The following is a 19,727-nucleotide window of genomic DNA, read 5'->3' as shown; positions in this document are numbered from 1 at the left end:
CATTGGTGCAACACTGGGCACTGGCACCAGTACACTGCAGGGCACCAGCAGGCACTCAACATCCATCTGCAGGAGCTGGAGGGGGAGAAAGTCTCTTCTTCCGTGAAAGAAGCAATAGGACAAGAAGAAATGGCCTCAAGCTGCCCCATGGGAGGTTTAGGTTACACATGAGAGGAACAATTTCTTCCCCAAAAGGGTTTTTAAGCCCTGGGGCAGGCTGCCCAGGGCAGTGGTGGAGTCCCCAGAAGCAAGTCCTTACACTACCTGCCCCATACCCTCCCAGAGCCCCTCACCCTGCTGAAGGGCCGAAGCAGGGCCATTGTCCTGTCTCCAGCAGAAGACAAGAGCTGTTTGTAGGCAGCAGGTTCCAGCCACAATGAAGGCTGAGTTGCAGGAGCTTCTGCTCTGCTCCATCAACACCAAGATGCAGAGTTCAGAGCCTGGAGTTAGTCCATGTGGGCCAACTTCTAGGGACCATCAACACAAACACCTCCCATAGGCACACCAAAACCAGAGCCAGTTCATGAAGGGTTTCAAGCACAGGGCTGAGCATCTCCTGCAAGTCCCAGTTCACACACCAGATATCCCATTCTTTGTGCATTTTTATAGCATTTTGTTTGTTTGTCTGTACTGGAGAATTTGTCCTGGTTCAGCTACTTCACTCCAGGATCCCCTTCACCAAATTCTGAAATGACTTTGCAGAGGCCTCAAAGAAGAAACAAAACATTTTCCTGCAGTTCAAACCCTGAACTGCAATCCCTTCACAGCAATCTCATTAGAATTTCACTTCTCTTCAAGATGTCATTGTTTGAAAAGATATTTTTTAACCTCTTTCTCCTGATGAAAAAGAGCCACTAGCAGTGAAATCCCAACAGGCAGCTCACAATTTTCCTGTTATCCCAGGTAATGTGGACACAAGCACATCCCTATTACCTTGGAGCAATCCCAGCACGGGGGCAGGCAGAGAGGCAGGCAGGGGGGCAAGAGAGGGGCTGGCAGGAAGAGGGGGAAATGGGAAAATCTTTTTTTTTTTTTTTTTTTCCAATCTCTGTAGCAATGCTTTGAGGAGGATCATTTGAAATTGATTAGTTCTTCCATGTGCATTTTATAGCCAAAAAAAAGCCAAATGCCTGCCATTACCTTGTCATTCAAATAGTAATGCTCTGGAGGATGCATGCAAGCAAGAGGCAGACAGATCTCTGCTGGAGCTGAAATGCAGCAGCACAGCAGCCCCTCTCCCAAGCACCTCCATCCCTCTCCCAGCACACAGCCCCATTCCAGGGCACTGGGTGCAGAGGGACACAGCAACAGCCCCCACAGGAGACTGCGGTGGAGCTGAGAATTCCCAGATTTTGGCAAAATGGGGGATAGAAAGCAATGGCTGATGAATTGTGCTGGAATCGAGTGAAATGATAGCTCCTAATCAGAGAGCTGGCAGCTCCCAGTGTGACAGCCACAGACACCAAGAGCTGGGCACATAAGGGACCTGCTCATCAGCCCCACATCATGGAAGGTCATTCCTCACCTAGGGAAGTACCCAGTAGAGACCATGGGAAACCATCCTCTCCTGAGTCCTCAGTAACCTGGGTGAGACACAACCCTGCACACACTCCATGGTGCAGACACAGCTCTGTCTAAGGACATATCTAAGGAAAACCATCAGACTCAACTGGACGGGAGGGACTCCTCCTCTGCCCATGCTGGGCACAGGCTAGCTGGGTGGATGGATGAGGAAACCTCAGGCTGAGTGCTTGCTCAACACCCAGGATGATTTCTGGCTCTGCTTCAGCCCTAGGGTCACAGATTCAAGCACCAAGAAAGGGTCAGACTCAATCAGTTTTCACCACGGCAGTCAAGCTGGACACTGTGACACCTGCAGAGCTGAGTCAGGTCAGCTCAAGGGATAGAAATGTGTTTTCAAAAGGTTCACAAGCTTCACTGCAAAATTCAACACTCAGTTCTCCCAGAATCATGGAATCATAGAGCTGGTCTGATTGGAAAAGACCACTGAGATCATCCAGTCCATCATCAACCCAGCACTGCCATGTCACCACTAAACCATGTCCCTCAGCACCACATCTCCATGGCTTTGAAACCCCTCCAAGGGATGAGGCCTCCACCACAGCCCCGGGCAGCCTGCACCAAGGTTTGACAACCTTCTGGGGAAAAGAATTGTTCCTAATGCCCACCCTAAACTTCTCTTGGTGCAACTTGAGGCCATTTCCTCTTGTCCTGTCACCTGTTCCTTTGGAGAAGAAACTGACCCCCTTTAACTGGCCTGCCAGCCCTGCAGAGAGTTGATAACCCAGCTCCAGCAGCCCAATGCCAAGCAAACTCCTCCAGCATCTCTGTGTCTAGGTAACACTGCCTGAAATATGACAGTAGCTACACCAGAAACCAAACAAAACATTCTCTTGCTCTGCTGAGGAAAATGCTGCCAGCCACCAGGAGTGACTAGGAGGGGAGGTGAGAATTAACTCCCTGTCTGGGTTTCTCAATGGCTTCATCTGCTCTGGAGCTGAAGCCCACAAGGTGAGCCCTGGGTCCTTACAGTCACAATTCCATGGGCACAGATACAACCCCCTCAGGGATTCCAAATGCAAATCCCAACAGGATGCTCATCAATTACAGGCTGGGCTGGGTTGACTCATGTCAGGACAAAATTACTGTGCTCTTGGCATGTCTGTGGGCTAAAGGGGTCATTGTTTGTCTCTGCTCTAATGTCACAGTGTGGCTTCTCCCTGTTTGCTGAATGCCCTGCTCAGGGTCTCCAGAGCTGCCTGTACCCACTGCCTGTATCCCCTGTGCAGCTACCAGAGCTGTCAGGGCATGGGCTGAGCTCTGATGGAATGCATAGGGCTTGCAGTGCCCAGGGCTGGAGCTGGCTCTCTATATGCAGATTGAAGATCCCAAACAGCTACCCTAGGGCAGTTCTGAGGAAAAGCCAGCCTGTGGGCACTGCTGGCCAGGTACAGCCACCTCCCTGGGCACAAAGGCATCCCCTGGCCATGCTTCCCAGTAGCCACACAGAACAGCAGCTCTAATGGGGACTGTACATCTGTGCCCATGCAGTAAATCAGAAACACAACCTCAGGTGTTCACGTTTGACTGGGGAGGTTTTAATCTTCTTAAGCCAGGAGCAAAACTCATTTGGAGAAGGTACTTGTGCTCCCCAAGCTGTGCTGGTGAGTGGTCAAAGCAGGACAAGCTCACTAGCCATCTCCTCACCAGGACAGGCATGCCAGGCAATGCAGCATCACAGCAGGAGGCACCCAGCATGAGACAAACCATGGCCCACATGTGCCAGAGTTGGCACAGCCCAAGCACTGCTCTGGCAGCAGCTCCCACATCCCAGCCAAAGCACACCCCTCTGTCCTCCAACACCAAGCCACCAGGGCAGGATGGCATAACCAGGACTGCCACCCAGGGGATACTGGCAGCAATTTTCATCAGACCTTGGAGAAAGGCTCCTCAGCAGCCTTGGTCTGTCCCACTCACCCGCAGCATGGTGATCATGGAGGGGTCTCGGAGGCGACCATCCTCGTCCTTCAGGTTGTAGCCCTCGGGCCGCTTGTCCCGCTCGCTGACCTTCCATAGCTTCACGGTCTTGTCTGGGGCAGGAGAGAGCAGGGGGTCAGGCCTGGCTGTCCCCTCACTTCTCTTTTGTCCCCACCCACCAACCAACACAGTCCCAGGGGAAAACATCCTCTCAGAAGCTGCCCCTGTCACCACAGCACTGTGTCCCCAGAGCCTTGGCTTGCCTCTTCCTGCTGGACAGCCATTGGTATGTTGAGTCCAGACATACAGCCTTGGTTGAACAAGGGACCAGAACCAGTGGGTTAATGGAGGAATACCAGGAGAAGTGATTTCCCAGGGAACAGAGGCTCAGAGGTCATGCCCTGAGTGCTGGTGTTCAATACATTGAGTGACAGGGCTGAGCGACCCCAAGGAGGTGGCAGCTTGAGCAGGGCTAGGGAGCTGAACCCAACATACCAGCAACAGGCCAGCACCACACACGGATGCTCTGCTCCATTCTGCCACCAATAGATGTGTGTCACACACCTGTGCACCCACCCTTTCCAACAACTACACCCAGAGCAGACTCCCATCTAAGATCTTCCTCCCCCATTTCCTAGGCCATGCAGCAGTTACTCAGGGGGCACCGACTGCTTTCCAAGAGTAATTCCCAAATTCATTTCACTTCCAGCCATTGCAATCATTAAACACCAGGGATGCCCCAGCTCTGTTTCTCTTCCTCTTTGACCATCACACTGCAAACACCCCGTCAGCCACCCCTGGCACCAAGGTGCTGCCTTCCACACCTCAGCCCCACCACTGCCCTTCAGAAACACAAGAGGAGGGATGGGGATGCCTGAGGGTGGCTCTGGCTGGTACCACCCCACAGGTGTTGGGTTGTTGGGGTGTTTGGTGTTGCCACAGCAGTGTCCACACCAGCAGCAGAGACCAGGAGCTCTGCATGGCTCCAAAGCTCACCAGGCTCAGGGTGTCACAAGATGAGTCCCTGTGCTCCCAGCAGAGCTCCTGCAGGAATCCAGGTGGCAGTGAGCAGAGCAGCAGGTGATACAAGGTGCCAGCAAGCTGCTGGTACCACAACACCATGAAAGAACAAAACTCATGGAGTGGAGCTGGCCATGGGAGCTCCCCAAAGGGGTGAAATGGTGCCTGCAACTCACCCCAAATCCATCCTGACATTCCATACCCAAAAATTGTACAGAGCCCAGCATTTACTCTGGGCTGAATGCAGCTCTGAGCCTCCCCCAATGTCCCATCCCCTCCTGGTGTCCCACCACGCTGTGCCACAAAGCCCCCAGGGCACAGAGCCCCCAAAACACAGGGGTTTATTCTGAATAATGGTGTTTTCTTTCCCCCCTTCTGGCAGAGCTCTGTCCATAGTTTATCATCACCTTCACCAGGTCTCTCACACAACCCCATCATCCATCTTCATTTCCTGCTCCTCACAGCAATTCCATCGAACACCATTAATTTTGTGTTTACTAACCCCCTCTTCTTTGCAGAGGGGTGTCTGTGTCTAATGTTGGTTTAGCACCAAGAACAAAAGGAGACAGCAGAACATGGGAGTGTTTCTAAAAGAACTGTTTTGACAACCTGCTGGTGTAGGAGACACCCTCCCAAATGGAGAGATAATATCCCTGTTAATCAAAAAACTATTTAAAAACTCAATTAACACAACATTACGCTCTATAATTAATCTTCATTGCATTTCAGTGATTCTCCCCCCAAATGAGTTTGGATTTTATTACAATGATCAATAGAGTCAATTCTATGATACAAAGGAAGTTGGTTACGGAAGATAATTAGACCCCTCCTTTTCCCCTGAAGTAATTAAGTCACATCCATCTTAAGCTTCTATTCATCCCAAGCAATACTCCCAGATCCTGCTGGCATTTATCTGAGCATAACATGGAATGGCTGAGCTGAACCCAGCCGCAAATGGAAACAGATCAGCTGCAGGTTCTCTTTAAAAAAAAAAAAAAAAAAATAAATCAAAGAGTGAATAAAAGCCCCAAAAAGCTCCCAGGATCCAAAGAATAGAAAAGAAAAGCTGCTGGCAGGGGAAAGAGCCTCTCTCCCTTGCAGGGGCAGAAGGACAACACTCGAGCACAGAAATCAAGCTCTCCAGTCAGTTTTGGACCTGTGACACTTGTGTCACCCTGGAGGGAACTGACATTTTTTTAACATGTTTGTTTTGTTTTGTTTTGTTTTGTTTTTTTCCCAAAGAAACACAGAGCTGAGGGATCTGAGCTGAGGGAATGCTAGCGCCGGTGTCAACGTGTGCCCGGCCGGCCCGGGCTGCCCGCGGCCACCTACCGTTGGTGGAGAGCAGGAAATAGGCTGCGTTCTGCTGCGGGAGCCATCGGATCTTGTTGATCTTCTCCTCTATCTCCAGGCTCTTCAGGTAATCGAACTCCGGCTCGTGGCTCTGGAAGGTGCTGTAGACATTGTACTCGCCGCGGCGGTGGGGCTGGTGCTTGCTCTGCGAGGGAGACAGGCGGCCGTGAGGCCCAGGGTGAGGGACAGCCCCTGGTGGGGCTCCAGGGATTGTTAGGTGACACCGAGCGCCGTGGTCACAGTCACACGGCACCGAGCTGAAAGCCAAGGCATGGCCACTGCTGGTGCACAGGCTCCTGCATGCTGGTGGGCTGGGTGGGAACAGAGTAGGAATGGATTGGGAAGAAAGATGAGAGCAGGAATGGAGAGAGAAAAGTGTGAATGGAATGGGAATGGAGTGGGAACAGAGTAGGAAAAAAGAGCAAACAGTGGGACTGGAATGGGAATGGCGTGGGAATCTGTTGGGAAGAGAGTGGGAAAGGAACGAAGACAGAAGACAGCAGGAATGGAGTGGGACTGGAGTGGGAATGAAGCAGCAGCTGAGCAGGAACTGAGCAGGAATGGAGCATTTGTGAATCCCTGCTGGTCCCTGGAGTGCAGCAGTGCTCCAGAGCAGGAGCTCAGCAGAGCATGCTGGGCATGCTGCTGGGAAGCTGAAGTTCAGGGAAAGCAGTGGAACAATGAAATAGGAGATGAGGAATGGGATGGGGCTGAAAAGACTGGTGAAGCACCCGTGTGTGGAACTCTTAACCCAGCAGCTCTCTCCCGCACTGGCAGAAATAATTTTGAGGCTCTAACTTTGAGAATAATGTCATACAGCTGTGACTGCTTCATCCATCCAGACTTTCTGGCTGTTTTAGTAATGTGGGAGGGTTTTTGGGGGGGTTGGCCATGAGATGGGCACACATGACACAGCATGACACAGTCAAACCCACCAGCCCAAGGCACATCCAGCTGTGAAGAGCTTCAAACAGAGCACAGGAGATGCCACATGGCTCTGGAGGTGCTGTACCAGCAGGTACCTGGGCAAGCTCATGGTGACAGTCACTTGTGAGACTGGAGTCTGCTGGGAGAGATTGGGTCAGGAGTGACACTGATGGAATTAGGGCAGAGAGCAGGAGCTTCTCCTGAAAGGATAAAACAGGCACTTTGCATTCCCTGTCTCTTACCTCCTGCTCACGCTGGAATATCACAACTCGGCCCCCTTTGTCCCCTGTTGCCAGCAGCTCTCCAGTGTGGTTGAACTCTACTGTAGAGATGATGTCAGCTGGAAGAAGACAAAGACCATTCCAGTCACAACAGCTTGGCTCTTGCAGGCACTGTGCCCATGCTGCCTGCCAGCACCTTGTCCCAGCCCCTCTTTTCCATTGCTGTCACAGTAATGGCCATGACAACTTGGAGGACTGTGGCCATGACCCACGACCCACCTACACTCCCGTCCCTTGCCCCAGCAGCCAAGGTCAGGGTCAGCATGGAGATCCGTGCTGAGAACAGGCAGGGAACCACTGCAGGCTGTAGCAGCCCCAGCTGGTCAGCATGGCATGGCACAGCTTGGCATGGCATAACTTGGCATGGCACAGCTTGGCATGCTCTCTTTGTGCCTTGTGGAGCTGTACCCACCACTCTAGGTGATGTGACAATTCCTGGGCCCTGGGGAGGGCTCAGTGCCACCTGGCACCCTAGCACTTTGTCTCAGCACCCCTGCAAGGGGCAGGTCTCACTACTACCTGGCTCTTTTGCTTCCCTCTGGCACTTTGGGGGGTGGCTTGAATGACCCTTGGAGGAGACAGAGCAGATGGATGAAGGTAGGAGTCAGTTTCTTCTCCCAAGGAACAAGTGATAAGTTGAGAGAAAACAGCTTCAAGTTGTGCCGGGGGAGGTTTAGGTTGGACATGAGGAACAATTTCTTTGCTGCAAGAGTGGTCAGGCATTGGAACAGGCTGCCCAGGGAGGTGGTGGAGTCACCATCCCTGGAGGTGTTCAAGAAACCTGTGGATATGGCACTTGAGGACATGGTTTGATAGCCATGGTGGGTTTGGGCTCATAGTTGGACTTGGTGATCTTGGAGGCCTTTTCCAACCAAAACAATTCCACAGCTTGATGATTCTGTTGTCCACCAGACCCCCCTGACAGAGCAGCCCAAGTGACACATCACCTCTGCCACTTCTCTGTGCTTGCTGCTCAGTCTCCCAGTGACACCTTTCAGCTCTCTGTCACCCTAAAAGCCACCAACCTCCACCAGCACCTGCCGTGACAGGGGATGTGAGAGCACTTCCAGCCTGTGACCCATGCTGGCTTTGACCTGCAGTGCCCACCTGCCAAGCACAGCCAGCAGAGCTGCTAATGAGAGGATTGATTTGGTCTATTTTTAGAAGCAGGTCAGAGGTTAATTCCCCAGCAATTAGTGCCCAGCTGGTGCTCGCCCATGGCCAGCAGCAGCTCTGAGAGCCAAGGAAGGGATGAGCAGACAAAGCCCCAGACACAGTGCTGGGCACAGGATGGGGTTTGCCACGAGAGGCACCTACTGTGGTAAGAGCAGCTGGCTCCAGCTGACAGTCCCCACATGTTGGCAACTCTTTGCCCTCTCAGCTCTTCAGCCCCTCCACACTGACTGGGCTGTACAGCCCCCACAGCCCTAGGAAGAGGCAGAGTACCCCCTGTGCTTGCTGCAGCTGCCAACACCAGCTGTACAGTTGGGGCACCAGTGCCACCCAGACCACAGCTCTGGCCCCTTCAAAGCCACTGACCAGTGCAGTGACAGCTCTTGCTTACTAACTCTGTCACGTGCCAACAGAGAAAAACTTCTTGTCCAGAGAAGCTGTGGATTCCCCCTCTCTGGAGTGTTTGAGATCAGGTTGGATGGGGCCTTGAGCAGCCCGGTCTGGTGGGAGGTGTCCCTGCCCATGGCAGGCAGGTTGGAACCAGATGATCTTTAAGGTCACTCCAACTCAAACCATTCTATGCTCTGGACTACACAGCCTGAATTGTCCTGTCTCTTTCCAAGCATTTTTATCCTTCTCAGATACTCCCTGGAGAGTCACCACAGCATATCAGAAAAGGATCAAAACTCCACTGCCCCCAAACCAGCAGCTGGCACAGGGTTCCAGAGCCACTGAGGACAGTCTGTCTTCCAAGACATCAGCAGAGGCAGCACGCCCCCGTGCCACAGTGTCCCCCAGGTGAGGCACCTCGGAGTCCCTTCCCCAGCTGCAGACTCCCCTAAACCAGCCCATCTTCACCCCAGGACAGTTCCTTAGCTGAGTGACTCAAGAGGGCCTGGCAATCAGAACAGCTGCCAGCAGCAGGTTGTGGCCAGGCAGCCACCATGTGCCCAGCACATCACCAGCACCCAGCACTGCTCCCTGGTGCATGGCTGCTCACCACATGCCAATGCACAAGCAGCACCCTGACCTCAGGCACACCCCAGTAGCCTCAGCTCACCCTGATCATCATTCAGGGGTTTCTTCACTTTGGGGTTAAAGTCACTGAGTGGATCTGCAGTTCTCCAGATCACCTGCTCCTCCTCTTCTGCATGGGTTTGAGCTATTGGTTAAAACATTTTTCTGTTTAGCAACTGGGAAAACAGGTCATGGAAGGCTCTCAAGATGGTTTTTATCTGGTTTCCCTTAGGCAACGGAATCTACACACACTTCTGGGTTGCTTCTGCAGTTCAGAACATGCACTGGAGGCACCCAAGATGTCCCCACACTGTATGCAAGGTGCTTCCCTCCTCCCATGCTCCTACATGAAGCCACAGCACACACACAGTTGGGCCTTAGTCCCGGCAGGAAAGATCAACAACCTGCTCCCAGAGCTCAGACATGGTTTTGATGCTGCTGTTAAACAAGGACCTACTTACAGAAAAAAAACCTCTCCTGTAGCTACCCAGTCCTTTACCCTTGGCTTTGACTGACCAATGGACCAGAGCAGCAAGGACCCACAAAGTCCTCTGCATGAGGGAAAGCTCTGCAAAGGGACTGCACTGGAGGTGCAACCTCAGAAATTAAATGAGAAAACATCCATGAAATGAACATTCACCCAAGAGAGTTCTCTTTCTGCAACCTCCACATTCAGGCAATACATCTCAATGGGCAAGACAGGTACTTTAAATATCTGTGAAGGTTGGCAGGGAACCCCTGAACAGGGCACATCCCACCCATGCTGCAGTGAGCCTGTCTGACCTGTACGGCATTTGAGGACCCTGCAGAATCTGAAACCAATCTGTGATCAGGAAAGGACACCAGGTCTAACACATACAAGAACAACCAGACCCCTGAGGAGCTGCACCAAAGGCCATCTCCCACTCCCACAGGTCACTGCACCTATATCTGCAGGCAGATGCCACAGCCAGAAACAAATGTGCTCCAGCACTGAGAAATTCTGTGTTTGGAAAAAAAGCTCAGCTAAGCCCCAGTCCAAGCACAGGTTTTCACTCCTCTAGCAGATGACCTCCACCCTGGTGAGCATCACAACGTCTTCACTCAAGCCCTGCATCAGCAGAGGCGTCAGGTGGAGAACAGACCCGGGACAGGCTCAGAACAGAAGCTGTAGCAGCTGAGGAACAGCAGAGGCCATTGGCAGGCAGCACTCGTGCCACTCACACCAAGGGGTGTTCTTTCCTTCTAAACCCACTCGGTTGGAAATGTACCTGCCTCACACTATTTCATCTACTCCAGCTGCTGGTTTTAGGTCATTCACTTCTCAATGGATTAAAAATAACTTCCCATGCTGCAGTCAGATGGTTTTCAGACAGTGCCTGCTACTCAATGCATCATCCTGTCAGCAGAACCACCACCTGAAACTTCAGGCTGGGTACTACAAGGGTCCTTGTGTCACTCTGGCCCCATCAGCCATTTATTCTGTGCCTGTGGGGAAGGTGGATGTGGGTTCACAGGACCTCACAGGTGTCCTGGACATCTTTGCTCTTGTCAGCCATCAGGATTTCAGACAAAGATAGCAACACGCTCTTACACCTTAAAAAACCACCACCAGTTCAAAAAATCTCTTGTAAGTGGAAGTATCAACCCAACCCAAACCCACCACCACCAACAGGAGCACCACCCCCACCACCCATGGGTTGGGCTCTCCTCCACCTCTCTGGGTCTAGAATTACACAGGAGAACTTCCCCAGGGGTGGAATCGAGGAAGCTCTGAAGGGGCTGAGATTCAGGAGCACATCTTAGCATCAGACCCCTTCCAGAGACATCTCTCAGCAAACTTGGGCCCCTCCAGCACAGGCTGGTGGGTCACAGGCTGCTGCCTGCCCATCCCCACACCCCAAGACACGACAGGGAGATAATGAATTAAAATTCACATGGATTTGCATCCAAATGATCAATAATTTACACCCATTTCTCCTAAGGTTCCTACAGCATTTTTGTGACAAGAGCAAGCAAAAAGCCTCTCTCTCTTTGCCTCTGCATTTCCTCCATCACCTCCCACTCACTCCATGCCCCCAAAGTGGGAAGCAGCAGAAAGCTGTTTCCATGGAGACACTCCCCTCGCCAGCACCGCCCGGCCTCCTCCCTCGGCAGCAGCTCCTCAGCCTCCCTGCTAAAAATAGCCCGGACGGGATCTGGTTTCCGCCGTGGCCACTCGGTTTTATCAGAAAATAGGAAATGTATAACACACCCTCCCCCCGCCCCCCACATCTCCCCGTGTGGAGGGAAGGCTTCCCGCCAGGAACACGAAAGCAAACCCCTCAGCAGAGGGCATGTCAGAACCAGGGCAGCTGCAGTTGGTGCCCAGATCTGCATCCCTGGAGCAGCCTGGCCTGGAGCAGGGAGCTGCCCATGATGCCATCCCTCTCCTCCTGCTCAGTGCAGGGGCCTGGGTGCATCTCAGGAACCTCATCCCACTCCCTAGGTACCTCATCTCCACTCCCAGAGCATCCTAGGCTACTCATCCTTGCTCCTGGAGCATCCCACCCCCACCTGGGGCTCTGCTCACTGCTATGTGCCCCCATATCCCATTGTCAAGAGTACCAGGCACAGAGAAGTGGCTCATGCCCAGCACAGCCCAGGACCGTGCCTCTCCTGACTGGCACAGCTCTCCAGGGCCTGCCTTGCATAGAAGTGCCAAGTTTTTCCCCTTTCTTCCAAAGTCAGGCAGTTTCTAGGGGGAAGAACAGTTCCAGCTGGGATGTGATGGTGCAGCCCATGGCACATGGCGAGATGGTAGCACAGGACCAATCCGATGTGAAGAGCCCTGTATGTCCCTCAGAGCACAGCGAGCCAGAGAGGGTCACAGTGGGGACAGGTAGGGAAAGCCTACCTGCAGGCTTCAGCTGAGGTAGCTGTGTTCCAGCACCTGCAACCCCAGAGCCTAAACTACCATCTCCAGTCAGCCTCTCAGAAATGTGCTTCTGCTGTGCTCACCATGACAGAACCTGTTGGGTGTCAGGCACTGGCAGCAAGGGGCTGCCAGCATGGCAGTGCCAGCATCCCACACCCTGCTGCTGCTGGCAGCAATGTCACAGAGGCGCCCATCAGCATACTGCTGGCACCCACCTCATGCTGCCTGCCAGGAAGTTCTGGGCACCCTCAGCCTAAAGCCAGGGACACATGGGTCACCACATGGCAGCGTCTCCCTGGGTGCCTCTGCTGCCACATCCCTGCATCCGTGGCAGCCAAGCAGCCTCCCATGCCACCATCCACCTACAGGGCAGCTCCTCCACAGATCCACAAACGTTTCTGCAAAGCTTTTCTCCCCACTAGCCCCAGCCCCAGGCATGCTGCAGCCCTGGCTGCTCTGCTCTGCACCTCACAACTGATGGTCCCCAGGACATGTACTCTCTCTGTAACTGAGGGCAATCTGCAAACACCAGGAGTTCAGAATGAGCAAGAAAGACTCAATCTTGTCACTCATTCCTGCATCTCCTTCCTCTCTGGCTGCTTCCCCAGTGGGACAGGACTCTCTGGGGGCAGGCAGTGTGGTCTACCATGACCCCATACCAACAAACAGCCTCAAGAGCTGTACAAATGACACCATCAGGCTAATTCCTTCCCCCAGTTCCTCAAGGATGGAGCTCTGCCTTCTTCAGGCATCTCCTGACCTGTACCAGATGGCCCCAGCTTGCCAGCATGCTCCTGGCCATCTCTGCCAGCTGGGGTTGGGCACCAGGGACACTGTGAGGAGGCCTGTGTCCAGAGTTTGGCTCTGAATGGCCCCTTCTCTTTATTTCATATAAGTCACCCCAGGATGACAGCCCCCATCCCTGCAGATGATCATGAACTGGGCAGCACCACAAATAACAGCAAATGGGGCTGCGAATGGAGCAGCGTTTGGATCATTCCCATCCCAGGCTGTGATTTGCTAAATCCAGTTCAATCCTGTAAGTGTGGGATAAAACCTCACCACAAACACGGTCCTGCTCCCCCCATGCCAGCCCCTCACACTCAGAGAGGACAAGAGCCATGCAGCCCCCAGCAGGAGCAGCCCTGAGCTGCAGCACAGCCACCTCCCCCAAGCCCACTGCTCAGCTGCGATGGAGACAGCAAGTGGGACACCGACAGGGGCTGCCAACTGGAGAGCAAAATCTGCATCTGAAACCACTCGGGTGGATGCAGAAAGCACGAGGAGGTCATGAAAAATTAAAGGGTTAGGGAGGGGAATGAAAGACAGAGCCATGGCTGGTGATGGGAGAGACAGACCACAACCCATCCATGGCCCTCTGCAGGGTCTCAGAGCAGCAAAGCTCCACACCTGCATCCCAGCACTTCGTGACCGGAGGTGGATCTGAGCTCAGAAGGGGCTTTCAAGGAGGCAGACCCTCGAGTTTCCACTGAATAATGCAGCACAAGCCCCAGGAGGGCTCCTGGCTCTGACCCACAGCCTGTGGGTCTTGCCTCGTTCCGTAAAGGAGCAGACGTTGCATGTCTCTGTTTACAAGAATCCCTTTGGCTTCCCTGTCTGCATCTCCTGAAAACAAACCCAAGTACAGAGTGAGGGGTGGTTTTTAATAACTGCAGCAGACTGGCAGCAGGAGAATTCACACTGCACATCAGAGCTTCACAGGCAGACTTGGGGAGTTTCATGGGGAGTTGTGAACATGCTGGCTCAGACACTGCGAGGTGTTTTAAAAGGAACCAGGACCTGCTCTCCCTGATAAGTTCAGATTCACAAAACACAATCCATCCCCAAACCAAATCCATACCCAGCCAAGCCTCACTCCCAGGCTTAGACTGTCCAGTCAAGCCTCTCTGTCCTGGGGACCCTGGCCAGCACACAATGAATGCTTCTGGGCCTTCTCCTGACCTGCACACAGAGGGAGCTCTGCACCAGGAGGGCACCCAAGGAGCCATTCTGACCATTCAGGGACTGGGAAGCTTTACGGTTCCCTTCTTGTGTGGACAGCCAAAAGAGAACACCTTGGGAACACCTCCTATGACACAAAGCACCCAGCAGTTCCAGTGTGAGCTGTGGGAAGAGTGGGACCAGCCTTGTGCCCCCCCCAGCACGGCCAGCAACCATAGCAAAGCCAGAAGCCCCTGTCCTCATGCCACAGGCAGAGCAAAAACCTTGTCCAGAGACCTGAATGCAGCCTCCTTCCCTGCCAGTGAAAAAGTATTTGCCAGGAACCAGACTGGGGAGGACTCCAGGGCCCCTTGGCCACCTAAATAAGGGGCTGAAGCCTGGGCAAGAAGACAGAGCTGGTGCAGACAGGAAAATGCCATCAGAGTCCCTTCAGAAAGAGGCAAAGTGCCATTCACAGGGTGGCACAGGCTGAGCCCAAGCCATCAACCCTCCCCAAACTGTGCAGCCCATGGCGGGGGAGCAGCAGTATGAGACCAGCAGAGGACAGACTGGGATCTGATGGCATGCAAAATCCACCCATGATTGATCAGCATTGATTTTCCACTGCTGAGGCAAATGATAGCCTGGCAAATGGGAATCCATTCCGCTGCATTAAACCCAGTAAGGATCTGGTATCATCAGCAAAATGCTCCGAAACACCAACACCATGAAGCACAATGCAGCATGGCACAGCATGGAATGGCACAGCATGGCACCAAGATTCTATGACTCATAAGGCACTTGACAGACACACTTCTTTGTCACCTCAACACACCTTGACTTCAGAGGGTCCCATCACAACAACCAAAAGGCAGGATTGTCCACCTCGAGCTTCCATCTTTCCAAATCCTCCTTATCCCCATCCTCCCTTTCTGTCCTGCTGGACCCAAATCCATCCCTGCCTGGCTGTTGCCACTTGTTGCTAACTGCAGGTTCTCCAAAGCAATTTTTCTGGGCTTGGTGGAGTCCGGGATCACAACCACAGCTCCAAAGCACTACAGGAATCCCAACTAGAGAAGATTTCTGCAGTCAGAACTTCTGCAGTCAGCCCAGCACAGAGCAGAAACATGCCCACTCTCACTCTCCCTACAGAAGGTGAGGCCCAGGAGATGTGAGGAGCTCCAGCCCCTCACAGCATGGCTGTGACCCTGCATCACAGGGTCACAACCTGCACCTTCTGCCATGAGGTAATGGACAACTGTCCCCAGGAAGCAGGAGAGGAGGGAAAAGCTACAACTTGATGGTGAAGGTGTATCCTGGGGTCAGCTGTGCCTCACCCTTCCAGCTGTGCAGGGACAAGCAAGGAACAGAGCAGAGAGGGGAAAGAGGAGGTGGAGAGGTGCAGGGGGTTGGTCTGTGTTACAGGCTGGGCCAAACCTTCCGCCCCTCTGGGAGGGACACACCAATCCTGGTAAGCTCAGGAAACACCTGTCCTGGGGAGCTCTGGCTGCTTGTGGACCTCCCAAGAACCCACAGTGTTTAGTGACCCCTCTGGGTCCCACACCTGCACAGGTGACCCAGGATCAGGAGCTCACAGACACTGACACACAGCTTTCTGGGCTCACAGATCTTTACTCTCAGCAGGAACACAGTGACTGCTTCTCTGACAAGACCCATGCCATCGTGGCTGGCTCTGGTTGCTGGCACACAGGGGGACCCTCAGGGTAGCATTAGGGTGCTGCCCTGCAGACCCAGGACACCCTGAGCACAAGGTCAGGGCTGTGGTAGGAGGGTGGGTGCAGACCCCAGGCTGGCAGCTGTGCCAAGGAGCAGCATGCCACACACACTGCCTCTCGGTCACCTCGCTGACACCATCTGTTCACTGAGCAGCCAGACCTGGTGGGTTTTAAAAATGTTAATTAGAAGTACCCAAATGTCAGCTAAACGAGAAAAATTTGGAAGCAGCAAGCCTTCCTCTCATGTAGAGCAGCTGTTTTCAGCTTCTGACCAAAATTTGTTATCAGCTTGCACTGATGTCACTCTCTGTCACATTATTGCAGCCTGGTGTCCCTGGCAGAGGAGCCTGGGCTGAGCATGGAGGTGCAATATGCAGAGATCTCCTCCGAGTGGGGTTTCTAACGGGACTCTGACACGGAGCAACCAGTAACCAGCACCCCCAGCAGAGACTCACTCCATGAAGGATCACAAAATGCTTCACAGACATGGAGAATCACAGCACCAGTTTTACCAGTGGGCAAACCTGAGCATGGGACAATTCAAAGAGCTGCCTCAGTCCCTCAAGTCAGAGTCACTGTTTGGGCTACTCAGCTCAGAACTTCCCTCCTGACAGAACTTCTCCATTTTCTCTTCCTTCCCAGCTTTCTAATACCTGGGTAAAGTTGAGATCCTGCAGCCAGGAGTGGGATCCTGCAGATCCCCTCAAAAGTCTGCCAGAAAGGGTCTCCCCTGGGCTCCTCCAATCCAAAGACCTTCTGGCCACTCAGCTCTTCTAGATCTTCAAGCTCTACAGTGTGTGTAAAAGCTGTCACAGGCGCTGGCACTAGCACAGCCCTTGGGTGCTCACACAGGCACATTTCAGATCTCAGGATTGCAGGTTAGGCACAGGATGGACACCACAACTGTTCCATTGCTCTGAGGTGAAATACTTCACTCTTGTCTCTTCTGAAGCTCCTGGGACCAGGGCATCTCCTTTCCAAATATCATGGTTGGCAAGATGCATGCTTGCTGTTCAGCAGTGCTGGAGATGGCAGCCCTTGGGGCTCAGGCTGGTCACAGATCCAGGATATTCCCTCCCTAAAGATCAAAAGCTACAGTCATAGAATCTTGTTGGTTGTAAGAGACCATTAAGATAGTGAAGTCCAACTCTTAACCTAGCACTGCCAGGTCACCACTAAACCATGTCCCTCAGCACCACATCTCCCCAGCTCTGAAACATCTCCAGGGATGGGGACTCCATCACTGCCCTGGACAGCCTGGGCCAGGGCCTGGCAATCCTTTTGGGGAAGAAATGATGGTGACACCACTCAGAATAAGCTTTAGAAAGCCAACACAGCAAACACCACCACCGGACAAGGATGGCCTGTTGCAAGGGGACACCTTGTGCAGACAAGGTGGACCCACTGCAAAGTTTTCACAGACACCTGAAAGCAAGAGCATCCTTTGTGCTGCCAGTCTGGGGACAGCCAGGGAGGAGAGTGCACAGGGGGAGAAAGGCCAGCAGGTCAGCAGTGAGACATGGGTGGGCTTGACACACACCAGACAAAGAGAGGAGGCAAACAGGGAATGTCCTGGTCCAGTCCCATCGCCTGTGGGTCTTTGTGTCCGTCCTCCAGCCCAGGGTCCCCTTTCCAGGAGGTGGCATGGCCCCTCAGCACCCACTACATCCCAGTGCCTTCAAAGATGAGTGCAGCATGCGGTCCTGCCTCCAGGACATGTGTCATTCCCATGGCTGATGGCCACTGTCAGGCTGATTGGGCTCTGCAACATCCCAGGCCCAACTATGATGTCCACCACAGCTTCGCCACTCCTCAGCTGGGGCACAAGCCCCTCACATTCACCCAGTACAAGCCTGACAGAGCCACGCACAGGGCCAGTCCCCAACACACATTTTGTCTGCTTGGTTTAAAACCCACCATACACAAGATCTTCTGTCTGCTCTGAGATCTCCTGCAGCAGAAGCTGGCTGAGCCATCTCTCTCAATCTGCCCCTGGAAGAGCTTGTCTCAAGGCATTTTCCATGCAGTATTTTAATTAAACTTTCTTTCCTTCACTTCAGCATTGAGTTCATTAAGGCATGTTCTGAGCCACTGAAATGAAATGCTTCAAGTAATTTGTGCCGCAGCCAAAGGAGGAGCTGATGGCTGCAGATGGGGCCAGCTCCTGAACACTGCCTCCTTGGCTGGTGACAGCAGTGTAGGTACATTGCTGTGCCTGGCATCTCTGGGCACTGTTTGAGGGAATGGTTCAGAACATGTAACTAGCACCAGCCTCCAAAGAGCCCAGCCCAGTTCCAGTGTGACACAGGAGGATCCTGCCTTGGTGGTGCTTGGTGGGCTCAGCACCACACAGCAAAGCCCAAAACTGTGCTGCCAGGGGAGAAGAGAGCACCTGAGTGATGCACATGCTGCCCTCACCCTGGGGATGGCCCACAGTGTGTCCAAGAAAGCTTTTGGGGGCCTGCTGGTAAGGAAGAGAATGAAACTTTCCTGGTTTGTAAACAGCAAATGTAAATAACTAATATTTGCTTTTGAAACCCACCAGGAATGTCACCTGGAATCTTGTTCTTCTTCCAGCCCAGATAAGATCTAAGGCACTGCTGGAACATCTCCTCCTGTCTGCCCAAAAAAGAAATCAGCCCACTGCCTCCCTGAGGGATAAATCACTGCTCAGTCTGGGTCTGGAGTGGAAAGCTCCTGGTCAGGATATTTTTAGGCCCTGCTAGGTCATGATAAGAAGAATTCATCTTTCATATTTGCTGTCTTAAAGCTTAAGGATGCCACAGTCGGCTCCTAGCTAGGCTGCTCACCACCAGCATCTGCAAGAAATGCATACAGCAGAATTCTGAAGGACCCTTCAGCAACAGGACAAGAGGGACCTGCTGATTCCTCTCCAGCTAAGCCTTTCCATGAGCACAAACCAGTTTGGTGACTTTCAGCAAAGGTTAAGCGTGCAAATGGCTAGGATTCCAGAGAGCTGGAAGAGTAGAGAGCCTCTGGAGAGCTCAGGGAGGTCCCTGCTTCTCTGCTGACACATTATGAGCACTTAACTTAGGGTTACGAATGGGGTAGATGCTGTGTGGGTGGTGCACCCCTGCATGGGACCCCAAGCTCCCACCACCCTTGTGTGAACACAAGCCAGTTACCTACCCTGGGAGGACTGTCCCCAGAGCACCAAGTGACCCTTTGGCTCAATGTGCCTTTGAGGACATCCCAACAGGAGCATGCTGGTGTCCATTCTCCAGGTGACCAGACCAGCTCCTCCATGCAGAGCAGGTGGACTGCAGAGCACCTCACCAGGCCAGCACCCAGCCTGGGGCAGCCGTGGGGCAATGTCTGCCTCACCAGCAAATGCAGCTGGCAATCCCCCTTGCTCCTCATTTGCAATTATCCATCCTAGCATGGAATTTTCCTCTTGGAAGGAAAACTTGCTTGATTTATTTTAATCGAGCTTTAGTGGAAATAGCAGACAAACCTTGCTTGTTAGCAGGGAATCACCTCCAGGATGCAATGGAAGCATGGACACTCAGATCAAAGGAAACCCCCTCCCAGTCAGATGGGATTAATTAGGTAACTGGAGGTCTTTGCTGGGAGGTCTGTCTGGTGTGGAGCTGTCATCAAAGCTAGCACAGCACTTCCCCAGGGACTAAATATTTTGGACAAATTCATTAGACTAGATAATCCTGACATCACTTATCTGCCACAGTGCAGGAACCAGAGGTGGACCTGAACCTGGTGGTTCTCAGTGAGGTCTTAACACAGTGACACAGGAAAACAAACCAGAGAGCAGGGAGAAACTGCAGACAAATGCAGAGACCACACCTCTGCATCGTGACAGGGCTGAGCAGCAGCAGAAAGCCATGGCTCATCCAGGCAAGCCCAGGA

At 53.0% G+C, this 19,727-nt stretch overlaps 1 protein-coding gene across 3 annotated transcripts in view; it reads right to left on the bottom strand.

Annotated features, from left to right (window-relative positions):
• Positions 1 to 19,727, bottom strand: part of PPP2R2B (protein phosphatase 2 regulatory subunit Bbeta) — a 76,209-nt gene that overhangs the window by 12,223 nt on the left and 44,259 nt on the right. For 2 of the 3 annotated variants that reach the window (XM_054389407.1, XM_054389406.1), the window contains 3 exons: positions 7,041 to 7,138; positions 5,851 to 6,016; positions 3,499 to 3,611 (listed from right to left, as the gene is read on the bottom strand). In XM_054389407.1, the coding sequence (XP_054245382.1) occupies positions 3,499 to 3,611; positions 5,851 to 6,016; positions 7,041 to 7,138 (377 nt within the window). Of the gene's footprint in view, positions 1 to 3,498; positions 3,612 to 5,850; positions 6,017 to 7,040; positions 7,139 to 7,419; positions 7,445 to 19,727 lie in introns of those variants that run through there. The other variant, XM_054389408.1, reaches the window with a different exon arrangement.

The sequence above is a fragment of the Indicator indicator genome, chromosome 18 (assembly GCF_027791375.1).
Source record: "Indicator indicator isolate 239-I01 chromosome 18, UM_Iind_1.1, whole genome shotgun sequence".
NCBI lineage: Eukaryota > Metazoa > Chordata > Aves > Piciformes > Indicatoridae > Indicator > Indicator indicator.
This window is presented reverse-complemented; position numbering and strand designations above follow the sequence as displayed.